The 23086-nt window shown below is 33.2% G+C and overlaps 1 protein-coding gene across 1 annotated transcript in view; it reads right to left on the bottom strand.

Annotated features, from left to right (window-relative positions):
* csmd3a (CUB and Sushi multiple domains 3a) overlaps positions 1 to 23086 on the bottom strand; it is a 685206-nt gene that overhangs the window by 49562 nt on the left and 612558 nt on the right. Inside the window, exons 60-61 of the mRNA XM_056474744.1 lie at positions 21281 to 21454; positions 1674 to 1847 (exon numbers count right to left, since the gene is read on the bottom strand). Coding sequence (XP_056330719.1) covers positions 1674 to 1847; positions 21281 to 21454 — 348 coding nt within the window. The remainder of the gene's footprint in view (positions 1 to 1673; positions 1848 to 21280; positions 21455 to 23086) is intronic.

Below are 23086 nucleotides of genomic sequence, written 5' to 3'. Positions count from 1 at the left end.
TCGTGTCTGGCGTGAGCACTTTTAGCTTAGCTTAGCATCGATAATTAAATTGGATTGGACCATTAGCTTCTCGCTTGAAAATTAGTTTAATGGCTGTATCAGGCAGAATGATATTATGCAGCACCTGAAAATAGTCCCCATGTAGGTTGGTTATATTGACCCAAAAAAAAAGATTCAAAAAGTTATTTTCAGGTGCTGCATGGTACAGCAGAAAATTTCCATGATTTTTCACCAGAATGAGAGTATAGTATCCTATACAAAATGTAAATTTTTCATCTTTCTTTGTACACAATGGACAGTATTTACAGAAGTGCCAAGATTAATATAAAATTTATCTAAAAATCTAATCGTTTATTTTTTTTGTTTGCTAACGTTCTAATCCGATTCAATGATTTATGCTAAGCTAAGCTAAAAATGCTCTTGCCAGACCCATAAATTGATCAAATGGATTCAAAAATGGTAAAACTAAACTAAATTAGCCTACAAATGAGCCTACACCCCCCCCCCCCAAAAAAAAAGTGGAGTGTTCCTTTAAAAGAATAAAACTGAAGCTGCTAGCAAAATTAAAAACAATTTAAAAAAAAGTCCCATGCAGTGTTGAATACAGTGTTTAAAATATAATATATAGTGCTTATGATTTCTTTTAATACTTAGGATGCATCCATTCTAAGAAATAATGGTGCAAAAGTTGATCAGCGATACATACCCCTTCATATTAAATGTGCGTAAATGTACACGTTAGTACCTATAGGATCCTTAAAGTTACATAATATTTTCTCAGAAAGTACAAATATGTACCTGCTGAAAGGATACCACAAATGTACATTTTTGTACCTTTATTTGAGACAATGGATTGTGTCAATGTCAAAATATGGATGAAATTAAACACATTTATTCAGATATGTACTTATTAAAATATAATTATCTTAATTATCATACAAAATGTTATATTTTATTTCAATGTTTTACTTCCAGTAATGATTTGTGATTTTTAAAAACAAATTTGGCATAAAAAACAATTTTTTTAGCATTATTTTAAATTTTAGCAGTCAACTTTTTCACTGCCATGCTGATGTTACTTTTCACATACAAAAACTAAAAAATGCTGGGTTCCACACAATTGCTTCATGTTGTCCCAACAAAAATCGATTGAGTTAACTTAATCGTTTTTACAAATTGGAGTGGATTCAACATAAAACATTTAGTTTGTCCTAATTGACTCATTTTGAATATGTAGTCTGAACAAGCAGTCATTTTTGAGTGTACACTTGAAAAAAAGTTCTTAATGCCTTAATTTTTAAGTTGACTCAATTAATCTTTTCTATTCATCCCAACAATCATCAGTCAAACAGACCGAAAATATTAAATTAAACTTTGTATAACTTATTAAAATGTTGAAACCTAATTAACTTATTGAAATAAGTTGAGGTAACATGCAAAAGCTTTTGTTGAGACGGCTTTTTGTCATATAATTTTTTACAATGTGTAACAGTATTTTACTACATAAAAAAAAATAAATAAATAAATAAAAATGTCAGCTGCAGTTCACTCGAACAGCCGCCGGAGTCACTAAAGACATGAGTTGTAAATTCTACATACTGTACAGCCTCTGTAAGTATTAAACGATTAAATATCTAATGATGAGGGGAAAACGTTCTTAGAAGTAAATATACCGATGCAGCGTGGTTGAGAGCCGCTCCACGTAGCATCTGCTTGGCATGTGCGTGTCGAGGAGCCCACCAACACATAGGGGGCGCTGCAGCTGAACATCACCTCAGCTTTAAAGATGAAGCTCTGACCCTCTCGTCTGGCCCGGCCTGGGATTCCTGGATCGCCACAGAACTTGGCTGAGGAGGAAGGAAAGGACAAGATTGAGTGTTTTTGAGGTAGATTTTAATAAAATGAGTTTTCTAAATAAAATTGCTTCAATTTGTAGCAAAAGCTGTGTAACCCACAAGTCCTAAAAGGTATGTAACACACCAGTCCTATACCTCATGCAAAGAATTGCTGGTTCAATCCCAGTTCAGACCGGGTTGGGGGCAGTAGGACCGGTGGAATACACATGGGGGCTCGTCCGGGATGGAAGTGAGGTTTATAGGGTTACAGGTGTTTAATGAGAAAAAAGTTCGGTTTGTTTTTGCATTTGATTTTATCCACTGGAAAACATATACATTATAAAATGTAAGCACTCAGAATAGAATGATTGACAGACAGACAGACAGACAGACAGAGACAGAGAGAGAGCGAGAGAGAGAGAGATAGATAGATAGATAGATAGATAGATAGATAGATAGATAGATAGGTAGGTAGGTAGGTAGGTAGGTAGGTAGGTAGGTAGGTAGGTAGGTAGGTAGGTAGGTAGGTAGGTAGGTAGGTAGGTAGGTAGGTAGGTAGGTAGGTAGGTAGGTAGGTAGGTAGGTAGGTAGGTAGGTAGGTAGGTAGGTAGATAGATAGATAGATAGATAGATAGATAGATAGATAGATAGATAGATAGATAGATAGATAGATAGATAGATAGATAGATAGATAGATAGATAGATAGATAGATAGAACTATGATTCCTTTAATACGATTTATCAACTCAATAAGAAAGTAAGCTGAAGGGTAAAAAAGAAAGAAGACAGCTTAACTTCATGCAACCAGTTTATGTTTAATGCAAGCAAACCAGCATCTGATAACCTGATTCTGTTTCTGATTATTTCTTTTGTCTGGATCCCGTCAGCACTGCTGTCAAGGAAAGCCTAGCAGAATAAACCTTGTTTTCTGAAGGATTCATCTGTGAATAACCCGACCTGACCCTCAAAACAAACCCCTGAGATGAACACGGTCAGCGCAAAAGAAATACAACACTTAAAAATACATGAAGAAAGACGGACAGCTCAAATTCATTTCCAGAGGAACAGTCAATTATTAATCAGACAGATCTACAATCCTGGAGGAAAATCCCATAGCGCTTTCTTTCCTTTTTTGCATTCCAAACTCAAGAGATGATTTTCCAGAAGCCATGAAGCAAATTTTCTTGTAAACTCAAACCATATATTTGTATATACAGTAAGTGCATCAGACTGTAAAATTAGGGTAAACAGCTAGATGGTGGGTATGTTACTTGGCATGATTCAGTTTCATCACAGAAAAAGACAGAAAAACACCTTTGAAAGCGAACGAGACTGACAGAGCACAAATTAAATCTATTTCCACATTTGATATGTCATGATTTCAGCGGGGCAAAAGTGTTTGACATATTAAACTGCAGCAAATTTGCGTGGTATTTAAAGATCAGAAGTTGGCCTGTGAGTTTTAGTGGCCCCGCGAGTGCAGAGGTTAGCTCACCTGAATGTAAATCAGAGTAATTATGCCTCTTTAAAATATGAAGCAGAGGGCCAGAGGGGGCTCGGCGGCTGACATGCTCTCTGATGTATAATTCACAGAGAGCCCGAGCCCACTGGAAACGAGTGGGACCACATAGACTCTGTCCAGTGCAGTCAGACAGACGAGCTGATGATCATATGCTGCAGATTTTACTGCACAGCATCTGTGTCTGTTAGCGGACTATGAGGATATAAAGCTATACAGTGGATTAAAGTGGATAGATGGATGAATGGATGGATGGATGGATGGACGGATGTTAAATAAAGTGTGGAAATTAATGGAAAATTTTAAATAAATGCGGATGGTTGGATGGACGAATAGACAATATAATGATAGTTGGAACAATAGATAGAATAATAGATAGAATGATGGATGGCTGGACTATAGAATGATAGAAAGAACAATAGATTGACAGAATGATAGACAGATGAATGGATGGATATATAGATGGATGGATGGATTTGTGGATGGATGAATGGATGGACAATAGAATGACAGATATAACAATAGACAGACAGAATGACAGACTGCTGGATGAATGGATAGACAGAAAGAAAGATAAATAATACAATAATAGACAGAACAATAGATAGAACGATTGAATGATAGGACAATTGATTAAGAAATAGATCGATAGATTGGTAGAACGACACATAGATAGATAGACAGACAGACAGACAGACAGACAGATAGATAGATAGATAGATAGATAGATAAATACAATGATAGATAAAATAATAGAAAGACAGACAGATGGATGGATGAAAAGAAATTTAAAAGATACAATGATATATAGAACAACAGATAGAATGGATGGATGGATGGATGGATAGATCGACGATATAATGATAGGTAGAACAAAATATAGACAATGACAGATAGAATGATAAAAATGGGCAGATGGATAGGTGGGCGAATGATAGATAGAAAAATAGATAGACAGAATGATAGACAGATGGATGAATGAATAGACAGAAAAAAAGATAAACAATAAAATGATAGAACGGCAGATAGATAAACAGACAATAGAATGGATTGGTAGAACAATAGATAGATGGATAGATGGATGGATGGACAGAAAGATAAACAATACAATAATAGACAAAGCAATATCTAAAACAACATACAGAACAAATAGAACAACTGACAGAACAATGGATGGATATATAGAAAGAAGGAAGGATGGATGTATAGATGGATAGATGGATGGATGGATGGATGGATGGATAGATATGTGGATGGTTGAATGGATGGACAATAGAATGACAGATATAACAATAGACAAACAGAATGACAGACTGATGGATGGATAGACAGAAAGAAAGATAAATAATACAATGATAGACAGAACAATAGATAGAACGATTAAATTATATAACAATTGATTGAACAATAGATCGACACACTGATAGATGGATGGATGGATGGATGGATAGATGGATGGATACATATATTTCTAGATAGATAGATAGATAGACAGACAGACAGACAGACAGACAGACAGACAGATAGATACATTTCTAGATAGATAGATAGATAGATAGATAGATAGATAGATAGATAGATAGATAGATAGATAGATACATATATTTCTAGATAGATAGATAGATAGATAGATAGATAGATTGATTGATTGATTGATTGATTGATTGATTGATTGATTGATTGATTGATTGATTGATTGATTGATTGATTTCTAGATAGATAGATAGATAGATAGATAGATAGATAGACAGACAGACAGACAGACAGACAGACAGACAGACAGACAGACAGACAGACAGACAGACAGACAGACAGACAGACAGACAGACAGACAGACAGACAGATAGATAGATAGATAGATAGATAGATAGATAGATAGATAGATAGATAGATAGATATTTAACTTTCTGAAACAGCTGTTCTACACCCTTCATGCTGAGCAGTATCAGAGAAAGCCTAACAGGGTCACTTTAACACTCATCAGCTGTGATGGCCGTCAGCCGCCGGTGTGCTTAAAGCTTCTAAACAGTTTTAAACGGCAGATCAGTCAGTCTGCAGCCGTGGAGATCAGCCTTTCTCAGCAGCTCTTTGAAATATAAAGCCTTTATAGTCTGCTGCGATAAAACCAGAACCAGCCTGTCATATTCCTCACATGCTACCTAAAGATGAACTGGCAATGTGTGTCTGCACTATCTGCACCCGAATATGCAGGTTTTAAACATTAAAGGTTGCATAGAATTAAAATCTGGATGTACATGGATGAGCCACAAACATTCATTCATTCATTTTTCTTCGGCTTAGTCCCTTTATTAATCAGGGATTGCCAAAGCGGATTGAACCACCAACTTATCCAGCATATGTTTTACACAGCAGATGCCCTTCCAGCTGCAACCCAGTACTGGGAAACATCCATACACACTCATTCAAACACACATAAACTACGGCCAATTTAGTTTACACAATTCACCTACAGACGAATTACCAGTTTGTAAACATTCAGGATGCGATTGCAGCAAGGTTTCAAAAGAGCGCTAGGAGCGCACAGGAGCGCTAGCCTTTACAGTGAGGGAATGACATCTGATGCGGTACAGAGTTTGTTGTTGTCTTAGAAATAAGATATATTGATTACATATTATATATATTATTTACATAATGCTTTCAGCGTATTATAACAGCTTGTCACCCAGTGATAAGCACAGTTATTCGGCAAAATTAATGTTAAAGTGAGCAGCGTTCATCTGACAGGTCCATTTGCGACAGCACCCTCCCAATGGATATTGGATAAGATGAAATGGCCAAGCATCCAGCCCCAAATATACAACTATCTCATTGAAGCTCCAAGTGATTTTACAAGAGAGAAGTTAAAGGCCTACAAGTCTTTGGAAGCCTACAAGTTTGTTCTGTGTGGTCATTTGCAAGAAATAATGTTCCATCATTTCCAGATTCAACACTTTGTAGTGCTAAAAACCGAGGTTCACCTAGGCAAAGACAAGGAAAGAAGACAGAGCTATACAAGGCCTGGGTAATCATCAACAAGCAAATTCTGACAGCGAACTGCACCTGTACGGCAGGGTATGTGAACTTACATGTTTACAGTTAAGCATTCAGTGTCCGCAGTTTAACTCACCATATTTAACAGTTTTTGGCTGAAATCATTGCTGCAATCAAAAACAAGTAATGTGTATGATACAACATAGCGTGAACTTAGCTGATATGAAATGAGAACTGCAGAGTCGAGCAATTTTAATTAGGTCCTCACTCCATTCAGCTCCCTTTTAGCCAAAGACGTCTGCGGTTGGCATTAAAAGCAGTGTGGTGTACAAATTAAGCGTCCTACCGCACAACACGACATGTTTGCTATTGCAACTGATGCTTTTTTGCAACCTGGGACCCGTGTGACGTCATGTGTGACGTAGGTTGGTAATTCCTCTTTTGCGCATTTCTTTGGACTGTGGGGCAAACCAGAGCACACGGAGGAAACCCACGCCAACACAAGGAGAGCATGCAAACTCCACACAGAAATGTCAACTGACCCAGCCAGGGTTTGAACTAGCGACCTTCTTGCTGTGAGGCGATTGTGCTACCCACTGCGCCACCTACAGCGAACCTCTGTTTCAAAAATAAAATATTAGTTGTTTCTTTATTATTTATAAGTTTGATATTTCAACAAATTCTGCAGCTTAATCTATTATTGTCAGCATGTTTGTGTCCTAACTTCATAATGTGAGTATAATAGGAGTACAACACTTGTTTTATATTTTGTTTATTTGGATTTTGGATAAGGCAGCACGGTGGCTCAGTGGGTAGAACAATCACCTCACAGCAAGAAGGTCGCTGGTTCAAGCCCCGGTTGGATCAGTTGGCATTCTGTCTTGGTGTGGGTTTCCTCCGGGTGCTCCGGTTTCCCTCACAGTCCAAACACACGTGCTATAGGTGAATTGGGTAGGCTGAATTGTCTGTAGCGTAAGTGTGTGAATGAGTGTGTATGGATGTTTCCCAGTAATGGGTTGCAGATGGAAGGGCATTCGCTGCATAAAACATGTGCTGGATAAGTTGGTGGTTCATTCCGCTGTGGCGACCCCAGATTAATAAAGGGACTAAGCTGAAAGGAAAATGAATGAATGAATGAATGAATGATATTTTGGACACTTAGAGAAGTTTTACTGTTCAAAAACAAATTAACGATCATTCAACTTCATATGTGGCTTATTCATTTTAAGTATACTTTTACACATGCATCATATCCTGATTTATGGTTTTATACTGTTATAATGAGCAAAACATCAATAAAAAACGTTTAGTTTTATCTGATTAACAGAAAAAAATAATTAATTATCAAAATAATTGTTTGTTGCAGCCCTACAAACAATTAAATCAATTTTTTCTTTTTTAGACCTCTTTAACAGCATAAATTTTCAGTTTATTTTGATGGTATGCAGAATTATTAGCCCCACTGTTTATTTTTGTCCCCAATTTAAAGGAGAGATTTTTTTTCAGCACATTTCTCAACATAATAGTCTTAATAACTAATTCATAATAACTGATTTACATTATCCTTGCCATAATGACACACACACACACACGCACGCACATATATATATATATATATCAGTGGTGTAGTCCTAAAAAAAAAAAGGTGGTTTACTATTACCCACCCAACCCGCCCATGCTGTTTTATAATTTTACCTGAACGTTTCAGCAAGACATCATTAAGTTAGCTTCAAAAAACTCTGCTGCTGTGGTCGTCAGGGAATGGCGCAAAATTTTAACAAAAATGCACTAATTGCAACAAATTAGGATGACAGTAAAAAAAAATTGGTATACAGTTAAAGGGGAAATCTAATCAGCAAAACAAGTGAGTTTAAGCAATTGTGCAAGGGTATACGCAATTATTGATCCGCAGAAGTCGTAATACCCAAACAGCTAGTAGAAAAAAGTAGGCATACTGAGTATACGTGCGTACAGCCCCGACTACACTACTGATGTATCATTTCAGAAATATTTGAAAGAAAAATGCACAGGATGGCGAATAATTTTGACTTGAACTGTATCTAAAACAATATCTCAACTTTAATGCATTTCTACTTTGGCTGGGTGTATTTTTTGTTCATAAAATGTGACAGCCAGATGATGGATAACAGTGTAGAAACACCTCCATTATGCAGTATATTAACTATATATATATATATATATATAAAATGGATATGCTCCTCAGGTCTGGCAGGCCAAATGTGTCCACGTGAAAACAGAATCTGTGATGTTCTTACAGCGTGAGGCGAACAATCTCATCTGACTGGGACTTTTTTTCTTTTCTTTCTCAGGAAAAATAATAATTTCAACAGCTCCAGGCTAGAGCCAGTTATGCATAATAATCAGAAGTGGAGGACCCAGCCTGGGCCCCATGTCAGAGAAAAAAGTTCCTTGATGAATAATACAATGCTTTCGAGAAGCAACAAACAGCACACAACAAAAAGCAAATCTGAATTTCACAGCGCAGCTCAGTGCAGATGGACAGACGCTGCCATTCACAACATCACCTCATTACAGGAATCCATCACTACATCTGATCTGCAATTTATTTACTTTTATTTGTATTTGTTTTATTTTTAAGCATTAGGTGCAAAAGCAATTGTGAGATATTGTAGGTAAAATAAACTTTTGTTTAACAAAATTAATAAAGGGCAGCACAGTGGCTCAGTGGCTCACCTCACAGCAAGAAAGTGACTAGTTGGGAGTCCCGGCTAGGTCAGTTGGCATTTCTGTGTGGAGTTTGCATGTTCTCCCCGTGTTGACGTGGGTTTTCTCAGAGTGCTCCGGTTTCCCTCACAGTCCAAACACATGTGCTTTAGGTGAATTGAATAAACTAAGGCCCCGTGTACACTACTATGTATTAGTTTTAAAATGCATACGTTTTACTACAGTTACGCCTTCTGTCCACACTACCCCAGAGTTTTCCTTTTAAAGAGCTGCTGCTCCATCTAAGTGTGGATGTCTGAAAACAGATCTGATTGGGTTTTTTTCCTCAATATTAAGAGCACAAAGTTCAGTCTTGCGTCCTTTGTAAGTTTAGACTTCGCAAGTTTGATATGGAAAACAAACTCCCGAGGACACGTTGGGTAAATCTTGAGGGAACTGTGTACTTTATAGCATCATTCATGTCACCCTGGCTATGCTGTTTCACTATCTTTACAATAAAGTGAAAACATGATGAACTGTCTGTTTTTATTTTTATATTAACAACTTAACAGACACCAAATATGTTGAGGCGTCGTGTATGTAGGTACATATTTATATGAACGTCATTTTCACTGTATGCATATTTATAACAAAATGAAGCCTTAAACATATCTGCCTCCTTTCATTTTCATTAAAAATATGAAACATAACCTGTCTCTTTTGCTGAATATCAGTTTTAATAATCAATAATGGCCATTATAAAAGTATAACGTACAATAAGTTTATACAACATAAAGGCAAGCAATCAGTCATATGTGCAGAATCAGTGTAGGTCTATGTGGTTACATAAATTAATGTATTAACGTATCTTTGCGCTTAGCCAAAATAAGTTACCTGAGAACAAGTAATAGATTCAAAAGACCAAAGAGTTAATGATAGAGAAGAGATGAATTAAATATCACGTTTAACAAGTATAGTGAGATGAGATCTAGCGGTAGATCCTTGATTAACTGTCCGATGTGCGCTGCTCTCACCTGGGGAGGTGTGCTTAAAACATACACTGACTGCCTGGAGCTCAGACGTGTGCATACACTGCAGCGCAGTGATATTTGAACACTTACATAAATTATTTTTATTATTAGCCCCCCTTTGAATTCTTTATTAAATATTTCCCAAATGATATTTAACAGAGCAAGGAAATTTTCCCAGTATGTCTGATAATATTTTTTCTTCTGGAGAAAGTCTTATTTGTTTTATTTCGGCTAGAATAAAAGCAGTTTTTAATTTTGTACAAAACATTAAGGTCAAAATTATTAGCCCCTTTAAGCAAATTTTTTTTCGACTGTCTGCAGAACGAACCATCGTTATACAATAACTTTCCTAATTACCCTAACCTGCCTAGTTAACCTAATTAACCTAGTTAAGCCTTTAAATGTCAATGTCTTGAAAAATATCTAGTCAAATATTATTTACTGTCATGATGGCAAAGATAAAATAAATCAGTTATTAGAGATGAGTTATTAAAAGTATTATGTTTAGAAAAGTGTTGAAAAAAAAAATCTTCTCTTCATTAAACAGAAATTAGGGAAAAAAATAAACAGGGGGGGCTAATAATTATGACTTCAACTGTGTGTATATATATATATATATATATATATATATATATATATATATATATATATATATATATATATATATATGTATAAATATATTTATATTCATTTATTAATTTTCTTTTCGACTTTATTAATCTGGGGTTGCTACAGCGGAATGAACCGCCAACTATTCCAGCACATGTTTTACGCAGCGGATGCCCTTCCAGCCGAAACCCATCTCTGAGAAACATCCATACACACTCACACACTACGGACAATTTAGACTACCCAGTTCACCTAAAGCACATGTCTTTGGAACATGGGGAAAACCGGAGCACCCGGAGGAAACCCACTCGAACGCGGGAAGAACATGCAAACTCCACACAGAAATGCCAACTGACCCACCCGAGGCTCGAACCAGCGACCTTCTTGCTTTGAGGCGACAGCACTACCTGCTGTGCCACCCACGGTGTGTATATATATATATATATATATATATATATATAAAATTTACATAAATGTTACATTCAAGATTGTAAACAGGTTGCAAAAATGTTATCTCCTTAAAATGCATTTATTAAAATGAAGAATAAAAGGAGATTCAAGCCTTATTTGCTGCTCTATTCATGTGAAGCCATGCAGAGCTGGATCTCGGAGACGAGGCTTTAATTTCTGAGCTGCCATTTGTCTATGATCTGTGTGCTTGGAAGCGTGTATTAGCATGCCTCTAATCTTGTAGCGCTGGCAGACTCCCGCAAGAATGACTTACGATTTATGCCTTATCAGCACTAAAACGTGACAATCTCCAATTCGTCACAGCTTATCAAGAGCACAGCGCACGCACAGGTCTTTTAAAAAGGCCGAAGCTGAACACTGTGTGTAGATTTACAGCATTACATCTGGAAAAAAAAAAAAACCTCACTGTTTGACCAAGAATTCAGTCAAGTGAAAAATCCAGCCCTCCAAAAGCACATCTGCAAACTTTCTGTGCCGTTAATGAGGAGTAAATTAATGAGCTGTTGACTTTAAAGCAAGCATGTTTTGCTGGAGTTCAACTAAAACCTTATGAAAGTGGCATTAAGCAATAAGGGTAAAAGAGGCATGTGTTGTTATAGAAAGTAATGGAAGTTTTTAAACTTAAATTATAATAAATGTAATTAATTATTTTTACATTATATATATATATATATATATATATATATATATATATATATATATATATATATATATATATATATATATATATATATATATAATTTTTTTTAAATTATTATTATTATTACTTTTTTTTATTTTTAAGCAACTGTTTCACCCAGTGGCAGTAAATTATTCATAATTAAATAATAATAATTATTTTTTTCTTTTTAAAAATTTCCCAAATGATGTTTAGCAGAGCAAGGAAATTTTCACAGTGTGTCTGATAATATTTTTTCTTCTGGAGAAAGTCTTATTTGTTTTATTTTGGCTACAATAAAAGCAGTTTTTAATTTTTTAAAAACTTTTTAAAAAACATTTTAAGGTAAAAAATTATTAGCCCCTTCAAGCTAATTTTTTTAGACTGTCTACTGTCTATAAATTAAATTAAATTAAATTATAATAAATGTATTTAATAATATTTTGTATTTAATATTTACTTGTTTTGTAATGAACTGTTTCACCCAAATTCAGAAAACTATTCATAATTAAATCATATTAAATATTATTTTTTTATTTAATGCTTACTTTTTATAAGCAACTGTAAATAATAAATAAATAATAAATAAGTAAATAATTAATAATTAAATATTAATAAACTGTTTTATAGTACATTTTATTTCATTAACTTCATAAGCAACTGTTTCACTCAATGGCAATATATAATTGATAATTAAATCATAATAAATGTGCTTAATAATATGTTTTTATTTACTTTATAAGTGATTTTTTTCCCACAGTGACAGTCAATCATTCATATTTAATTATAATAAATGTATTTAATAATATTTATAAGCAACTGTTTCACCCAATGGCAGTAAATAATTCATAATTAAATTATAATAAATGTACTTAATGATATTTTTGTTTCCCACAAGGCGACATGGTGGCTCAGTGCTTAGCACTGTCACCTAACAGCAAGGAGGTCGCTGGTTCGACTCCTGGCTGGGTCAGTTGGCATTTCTGTGTGAAGTTTGCATGTTCTAACCATGTTGGTTTCCTCCAGGTGCTCCAGTGTCCCCCACAGTTCAAAGACAAGTGCTATTGTTGAATTGAATAAACAAAATTGGACGTAGTGTATGTGTGTGTGTATGAAAGTATATGGGTGTTTCCCAGTACTGGGTTGCGGCTGGAAAGGCATCTGCAGCGTAAAACATATGCTGGAAAAGTTGCCAGTTCATTCCACTGTGAGGACCCCTGATTAATAAAGGGGCTACGGCGAAGAGAAAATGAATGAATGAATAAATATATTTGAATTTACTGCCATTGGGTCAAACAACCACTTAAAATGTAGATCAAAAATGTTAATAAATATATTTATTTTACATTAATTATTAATTATTTACTTCCATTGTCTGAAGCAGTTGCTTATAAATTAAAAGTATTATTAAATATTAAATTAAAATATTATAAAATGTTATTCTTTAATTATAAATAATCTACTGCCATTGGGTGAAACAATCACTTAAATGTAAATAATAAATCTTATTAAATATACTTATTATGATTTAATTATGAATACTTTACTGCTACTGGGTCAAACAGTTGCTTATAAAATTCATTCATTCATTCATTCATATTCTTTTTGGCTTAGTCCCTTTGCTTATAAAGTTAATTAAATAAAATATATTATTAAATACATTTATTATCATTTAATTATGAAGGATTTACTGTCACTGTGGGGGAAAAAAAATCATTAAATAAAACATTATTAAGCACATTTATTATGATTCAATTATGTATTATTTACTTCCATCGGGTGAAACAGAAGCTTATGAAGTTAATTAAATAAAAAATATTATTAAATACATTTATTATATTTCATTATGAATGATTCACTGCCATTGAGGGAAACAATCACTTATAAAGTAATTAAAAATTATTATTAAGTACATTTATAATGAATTATTTACTGCCATTGGGTGAAACGGTTGCTTAATTAAAAAAAAAAAAAAATATATATATATATATATACGGTTGAAGTCAGAATTATTAGCCCCCCTATTTATTTTTTTCCCCCCAATTTCTGTTTAACTGAGAGCAGATTTTTTTTCAGCACATTTCTAAACATGATAGTTTTAATATCTCATTTCTAATAACTGATTTATTTTATCTTTGCCATGATGACAGTAAATAATATTTGACTAGATATTTTTCAAGACACTTCTATACAGCTTAAAGTGACATTTGAAGGCTTGACTAGGTTAATTAGGTTAACTAGGCAGGATAGGGTAATTAGGAAAGTTATTGTATAACGATGGTTTGTTCTGTAGACAGTTGAAAAAATATAGCTTAAAGGAGCTAATAATGTTGACCTTAAAATGTTTTTTATAAAATTTTAAACTGCTTTTATTCTAGCCGAAATAAAACAAATGAGACTTTCTCCAGAAGAAAAAATATTATCAGACATACTGTGAACATTTCCTTGCTCTTTTAAACATCATTTGGGAAATATTTGAAAGTAAAATGCACAGAATGGCTAATAATTTGTATCTTTTTTATTAAGCAACTGTTTCATCCAATGGCTGTAAATAGTTCATAATTGAATTATAGGTCACACTTTACAATAAGGTTCATTAGGTAATGTTAATTAATGCATTTACTAACATGAACAAACAATGAACAATACATTTACTGCAGTATTTGTTCATGTTAGTTAACATTAGTTAATGAAAATACGGTTGTTCATTGTTAACTAATGTTAACAAGCATGGACTTGGATGTTAATAAAGCATTAGTAAATGTTCAATTATGATTAATAAATGCTGTACAAGTGTTGTTCATGATTAGTTCATGTTAGTAAATTCATTAACTAATGAACCTTATTGTAAAGTGTTACCGAATTATAATAAATGTATTAAATAATATTTATATTATATATAAGCAACCGTATCCCCCCATGCATATATATATATATGGATTAATAAGTTGCTTATAATTAAAAAATATATTATTAAATATGAAATAAAAAGGGCAATGCAGTGGCACAGTAGGTAGTGTTGTCGTCTCATAGCAAGAAGGTCACTGGTTCGAGCCTCGGCTGGGTCAGTTGGCATTTCTGTGTCGAGTTTGCATGTTTTTCCTGCGTTCGCGTGGGTTTCCTCCGGGTGCTCCGGTTTCCCCCACAAGTGCAAAGACATGCGCTATAGGTGAATTGGGTATGCTAAAATTGTCCGTGGTGTATATGTGTGAATGAGTGTGTATGGATGTTTCCCAGTGATGGATTGCAGCTGAAAGGGCATCCGCTGCATAAAACATGTGCTGGATAAGTTGGTGGTTCATTCCGCTGTGGCGACCCCAGATTAATAAAGGGACTAAGCTGAAAAGAAAATGAATGAATGAAATAAATAAAAACATTTTTTGAATCCTTTCATTTAATTTACATCTGTAAAGTCTGTGCTGCTAATGAGGAGTAAATTAATGAGCTGTTTACTTTAAAGCAGCATGTTTTGCTGGAGTTCGACTAAAACCGTATGAAAGTGGCATTATTAAGCAAGGGTAAAAGAGGCTTGTGCTGCGTGTTATTTATTGAGCATAATGGAGGCATTAATGTATGGATTTCTGCCTTCTGAATGGAGAAATGCCATAAAGTCGTCAGGAATGAAATGCTAATTACAGTCTGTCTCAGCGGACTCTGGAGATTGCTTTTCTTTCTGGATCACAGAGGATTGTTGGTTATGGATGATGAAAAACAGGTCTTTTTGCATTTATGGACGACAGGATTGTGCAAAAAGCTCTCACAAATGAAGGCTGATAAGCGTGCTGGTATCGCAGTTATTCAGCGTGTACCTTTGTGTTGGAAAAAAAAATGCTTCTTTTCATCTCATTTCATACCTCATTTGCATTCGACTCGCAAAACTAGTCGAAAAACATTAAAAATCAAATGTTTCAGATTCTTGGCTCTTAAAAGGTGCTGTAATGAGTTTTTTTTTCACCATCTGTTTTTGTGTTTTTGGTAATGAGTTTGATCCATGTATCTGTGTGTGTGTGTGTGTGTGTTTGTATATATATATATATATATATAGCTATATGAATAGCTTGTCAAAAATAATGGAAATTGGCATTAAATGTATTAATAATAATTAGGTTTATAACAAAAACAATAAAAATAACAATAGGTAGTTTACTTGATTGTATTGTGTAAATGATTATAGTAAAAATGCCATTTGTTACATCATCTATATATATTTGTTAAAATTTATTTATTGTTATTAATAATATGAATAATTATAATGGTAATAAAGATAATAATAGGTGACGCAGTGGTGCAGTAGGTAGTGCTGTCGCCTCACAGCAAGAAGGTCGCTGGTTCGAGCCTCGGCAGGGTCATTTGACATTTCTGTGTGGAGTTTGCATGTTCTTCCCGTGTTCGTGTGGGTTTCCTCTGGATGCTCCGGGTTCCCCCACAGTCCAAAGACATGTGGTACAGGTGAATTGGGTAGGCTAAATTGTCTGTAGTGTATGAGTGTGAATGAGTGTGTATGGATGTTTCCCAGAAATGGGTTGCAGCTGGAAGGGCTCTGCTACGTAAAACCTGGGGATAAGTTGGCAGTTCATTCCACTGTGGCGACCCCGGATTAATAAAGAGACTAATCAGAAAAGAAAATGAATGAAAGATTGAATTAATGAATAATATCAATAATAATAATAATAATAATAATAATAATAATAATAATACTTAATAAAACAGTATTATTATTATTACTTTATTATTATTATTATTATTATTATTATTATTATTATTATTATTATTATTATTATTGATAAAATAAATGAATAAATAAATACAAAGAATAAAATATAATTAATATGAAAATTAACAATATGAAAAACAACATGAAGTCAGGTTTAAGCTTAATAAAAAATACATCAAATGTATAATAATTATAATATACAATATTATTTGTTTTATTGTATTTAAATGTATTTATTTATTGTTAATGGTAATAATAATAAAAACTGTAGTGTTTACTATTATTATTTTTATTAATAATAAAATAAATAATAAAATAAATAAATAAATACAATATCATTCATTTTATAAACAACACAAAGTATCGCAAAGTCAGGTTTGTGAGCTAAATAAAACATTTATATAAATGTATTTAATAATTTATTGTTAATAATAATAATAATAGTTATTTTTATTCACATTAATATTTATAACAATAAATAAATAAATAAATAAATAAATACAAAGAAAAAATATATTTAGTTTTATCAAACAGAAGAATGAAGAACTTCAAAGTCAGGTTTGTAAGCATAATAAAGTAATAAAATTTATAATATTTATAATACATAATATTATATTTTTTTAAATATTATGTCCATTTATGCATGTATTGTTAATAATAATAATAATAATAATAATAATAATAATAATAATAATAATAATAATAATAATAATAATAATAATAATAATAATAATAATAATAATAATAACAATAATAATAATAATAATAATAATAATAACAAACTAACTAAATTAAACTTGATCAAGAAAATAAAGAACCTCAAAGTCAGGTTTGTGAGCTAAATAATAATAATAAAAAACATAAAATCATGGAAAATAACTAATAAATTATGATTCAATTTAATGTCATTGTGTGAAACAATCAATTATGAAGTAAGATAAAACATATTAAACTTTATTAAATAAATAAATAAACGAATTTTGAGACTAGCACATGATATGATTGATCGTGGCTGGTCTCACATCTGCAATCATCGATAAATCAGATTAATCCAAACCAACAATAAATAGCCCGTTTCACCGTACTCCCCTTCTCTTTGTTTTGACAAGTCCCCCCCCATCTCCTCCTTTATCAGGGAGAGCTCTTGAGAACTACTTGATCTCGGACCCCCTTAGATACTGACTGAGGCGGAGGGAGCCCTGGGCTCAATTATCACCGAGCTCAGGGTTCTCTCCCATGACAGCATGCCAGTTAGTATCAAGCAATATCTAAGTGTGAACTCTTGAAATGAATTTATTCAACTTTATTAAAGTACTTTATTCATCACTAAATTATAATTATAATCATTAATTTTAAATGCAAAGCAACGACTATGACTATCAAGAAATCTAATAGAATCTAATATCCAATTACAAGTACTTAATTAGTAAACTGTGACTTAACAGTACAAGCTCAAGCACAAGCTCACAAAGACATACAATTTATACACAATGTGGGATTCACTTACAGTGGACAGAATGTGCATTTTTATATTCTCAACGTACCACCGTGCATCATAAAAACCGTCTGAATATTTTCTATCTGATGGATCTGCATTCTCATCCTGAATATCAAGAGCCTGCTGCATCATGTAAAGTTGCTGTAGGCGAAAAGTTTTTGCTTCAGTATGCATAAAAAACCTCCATCAGCTGACAGATATCATTGAAATAGGTGTCTTGAGAAATCATTGGTGTCTGTATGAGAAAGCCACGCTCTGTAAACAGCAGAAACGCCGTCAGGAGACTCAATCAGGCTTTTTTAACCAGTCAAAACAGCAGCCGAACACAATCACTCAGGTTTGCTGACACCAGGTGGGCTAAAAAATGACTGCGAGGGCAGAATTTTGGAGAAAAGCAAATGACTGAAGGTAAAAATGCTGAAAACACTTCTGTCATATATTTTTTAAAGGTCCTGTGAAGTTCAATAATCCTTGTTTAATGGTCAATATTGTCTACTACAGAGATGGCAAAAGTACACACATCCATTACTCAAGTAGAAGTACAGATACTCTGGTAAAAGTTGAAGTACTGACTACACTTTTGTACTCAAGTTAAAGTAAAGAAGTACGGCCTGAAATATATACTTAAGTAAATCGTTTTCATTACTTTACCTGTTTTAGGTCCACGGTAACTATACAAAATAACTTACATTTCAAATTCTTTTGTAAACTTTTTGTTTCAACATCACTCAATATAATACTGTCCTACAACACAGCTCAAAAAACTGCCCTGTGTACAGTGTTGCCAGATTGGGCGGTTTTGAATTTATTTTTGCGGGTAAAAAGTGACATAGGCGGGTAGTGAAAATTTGGGCGGTTTTGCAACGGTGTGCCTGCCAGCCCCGGTCTGCCCTCATAAACCTGTTTTGATCTCCCAAAGAGATGCCATATACCCCGTTCTAACACTTAGAACAGTGTAGAAATGCTTGTGATCTCCACCCCCCCACCACCCTCCTTTGCCTCAAGCCAGGTTATTATAGTCTATTGATTGTTGGGCGGCGCTTTTTGGTTTTGAGCGGTTTTTCACCAGCTTTTGGGCTGGAAACAGTCAGCTACATCTGGCAACACTGCCTGTGTATCATTACCTGGACAGTTAACTTTACGGCTGTTAAGAACAACAGCTGCCATTCTAATTTGTATATTCTAAAACGTAATTCTTCTGTCAATACTGTATTTATTATTAATAAATGTCTTAAATTAAACACTTCATTTTGTCCAAAACATATTTTTGTTTATTTTCTTTTGATAAAATAAAAACGGAATATATTTGACTACAAATAATTGTTATATTATGCTAAAGGTGCTTCATTTTCTTCAAACAGCAACAATCATGCACCTCATATGATTGTTTGTTTGTTATCAGAGTATTGTGTGTGTAAGGGATAATCAATGGCTTACTGTGCGTTAAAGGATTTTAATGCACGACGTGGAGGCGAAGGAAATTAAATGTAGAAATCTATTCGTTCCTCCTAACTCCACGAAGTGCATTAAATATCGCTTTATATATATTTATTTATATATAAATTATATATATACTTATATAAAGGGGGAGGGGGGGGGGTGAGATCCCGAATGTAATTTCATGGATATTTGGAAAGCTCAGACCCAGTAGATTTTTTCCCCTTTTCATTCAAATCAACCTGATAGGTGGGTTACCATAGACTGTAAAATATATGGACGTAGCATCCGTGACGTCACCCATAGGTTTCTGAACACTGCAAAAGAAGCTACAAGTAGGCGCGGCCAACCGTCGCCATTTTGTTCGCGCGTCATCGCACCCACGGTGGGATACCAAACAAGGGCAAAGAGGCGGAGAGTGAGTGGAGCTACAGACACCTGCTGGCACTTTGTTAAGACCTGGCAGACAGACTTTACTTTGGGAGAAAGTTTATTACCTGGGAGATACTTTATTACCTGCGACTCATTTGTGTTCTGACCACATGTGCTTGGTTGTACACTATATCAATAAAGTGTTTAGACTTTCAAAAACACTGTAGTCATACATTGAGCCACTAAGCATTGTTCTTATGACGTTTTTCTACAGGAGGAAAACGCAAATTACTTCCAAACACTTTAAATATAGTCTGTGTTAGTAAATGCAAGACTATTGATGAACTCCAGCATAACACTGTATGATAACGCTTCAGATGACTGTTCTAGAGCCCACAGCTAATCAATCTGTCAGATTCTGGAGTGCTTTACAGGTCTAAAGAAAAATATTAATGATAAATGATCTTAAATAAAACAAATACATTTATAGAGATGGTATACAAGTATATAACTTTACTCACATGGGAAACGGAGGCCACATGAATGGATTGTGAGCACAATTAAATGCACACAGCATCCCATATCATCTGATAATTGTAAGAAATAAGTCCAAAAGGCAGCTGACTGTGTAAAGCCACATAAAACAATCAAAAATATGATGAATATGCCGAGATCAGTGGCTAATCTGCCCGATTCAGCTGAGGTGAAGTGATGGCGACCAGCGAGACCTAGCTGTCACTCAAATGGCCACGCCCTTAATTATGCAAACTTAATATAACCTAATATAAAGGAAATGGATGAGTTATAAAAAAATTCACCCCCTCACAGTTGTCATGGAGGGTAATAATAGCTATATGAACCAAAATCGTTCTTTGTACCAGGCTGTAAACACCTTTTTTTCTGCTGTAAAGTTGGCCATTCTAACAGTGGGCTCAATTGCAATTGCTCTATTATGGAGCCAGGACTAGCGGAATTTTGATGAATTACAGTTTCAGTTACTTCCGTATTGGCTTCCCGAGGGAGAGCTGGAGGTTGCCGCTTGTGGGTTACACCATACACGCAAACGGCGGATCTGTGTGAACGGCTGCGCAGATGTACAAATCTACATTTGTTAACAGACAGTTTGGGCAACTTATCAGAATTATGGAAATTATTGGCCAGGCAAATTCTAATCGAAACGAACATTTTTTAGTCTTATGCCTTACCCAGCATTTAAAAACACATATAATACATTTAAATCCTTTACTTTTAATCATTACTATAGGAATGTGAAGAGACTTTCAACCAGCACAACCAAAACGTTTTTGAAGACAATCACCTACTGCACCTTTAACAGATATTTTTACAGGCTTTTCTTAAATAAGCAACACTTGTAATGTCATATAAGGGCTCATCATTTCATGCAATACAGTAGAAGTTGTGAAATAAAATATAAAAATATACTAATTTGTGAGACTCACGCAGACACAGTGGAATCTCTCCGCTCCAGGATCCATTTCCGGCACATGTGAGGATGGCAGGGAAGGACAGCTCATATCCCATCATGCATCTGTAGCTCACACTGACGCCCCACTCGAACACAGAACCCTCCACTTCACCATTGGAGACGCCGGGTGGAGGAGAACAGGTCACCGCTGCACACACACACACACACATACACACACTTCAGTTCATTAGCAATGCATCATAGACAAGCGATAGCATCATTTATTTGCTTGTGCTGCTTCACTCTTCAGTTCAATAATGGAATTATGCTAATCAAATGATATGGCACAAGTGTGCTTGCAAAATTGAGGTGGGTTGGTCAATATGATCTGATTTGCAAACAAGGTAAATGTATAAATAGATGAAGTGGCACAGAGTTGAAGACCAAATTATTAGCCCTCCTGTGAAATTGTAATACTTTTGGAAATATTTCCCACGTGTTGTTTAACTGATTTTTCACAATTTGCAAGTATATTTCTCTTGAAGCAAGTGTTGTGCTAAGGAATAAAAAATATCATTAAATAAATAAAATAATAAAAAAAATATATATTTAATTTATTTTAAATAAATTAAAAAAAATAAAGTTATGAAAAAAAAAGTAAATAATAGAAATTATAAATAAAATAAAATAAAAAATATAAATATAATTATAAATACAAAAATAAAAATAACTTAATTTAATTTATTTTAAATCAGTTTAAATAAATGCAAAAAATAAAGTTATTAAAATAAAAAAGTAACTAATAATTATAAATAAACATAAAAAATAACAATAAAAATGATTAAAACTATAAATATAATTATAAATACAAAAATAAAAATATTTTATTTAATTTATTTTAAATAAATATAAAAAATAAAGTTATTAAAAAGTAAAAGTAAATAATAATTTTAAATATAAAAATTTTAATTAAATAGAAAATATAGAAATATAATTATAAATACAAAAATTAAATTATTTAATTTAATTTATTTTAAATCAATTTAAATAAATGTAAACAATTATGTTTTGAAAAAAAGTAAATAATAATAATTATAAATATAAAAAATAAAAATAAAAATAAAAATAAAAATAATAAAAATAAAAATATAAATGTAATTATGAATAAAAAATAAACAAATATTTAATATTTTTTTAATAAATAAAAAAGGAAATATAAAATTATTAAAAATAAAAGTAAACATTATTATTATTAATATTATTATTATTATTATTATTATTATTATTATTATTATTAATAATAATAATAATGATAATAACACCAACAACAAAAACAATAATAACAATAATAATAAATATGAGTAATTTAATTTGATTTAAATTAAATTAATATAAAATATTTTTACTAATTGGCTAGAAATTAGTTATTAGAAATTTGGAATTAATGTTATTATGTTTAAAATATGTATATGAAAAATATAACTGCAATAAACATATGCCAAACTTACCATAACTAACTAACAAAAAAAACCCAAAAAAACCTCCCCCATCAGTGACATCTCTTCTTTGGCATTTACAGGCTCGAGGATGAGATTAAGCTGTCACTCACATGAGATCCACCAATAGCAAACCACAATCATCCAATCAAATCATGATAAACAAAATCAAGACCAGCCCCTCATTTGTTCATTGAATTTGTCATTGAATAAATAAATAAACTCATCTTTGCAGTCTTTCTATATGTCTACTGGCCACAAAAGGGTAATAAGTGAACTTGTAATAAATGAATAAATGAATAAAATAATAAAGGTCTTAACCTTTTAAATGAAGCACCAACATT

This window comes from Danio aesculapii, chromosome 16 (genome assembly GCF_903798145.1).
Source record: "Danio aesculapii chromosome 16, fDanAes4.1, whole genome shotgun sequence".
NCBI lineage: Eukaryota > Metazoa > Chordata > Actinopteri > Cypriniformes > Danionidae > Danio > Danio aesculapii.
This window is presented reverse-complemented; position numbering and strand designations above follow the sequence as displayed.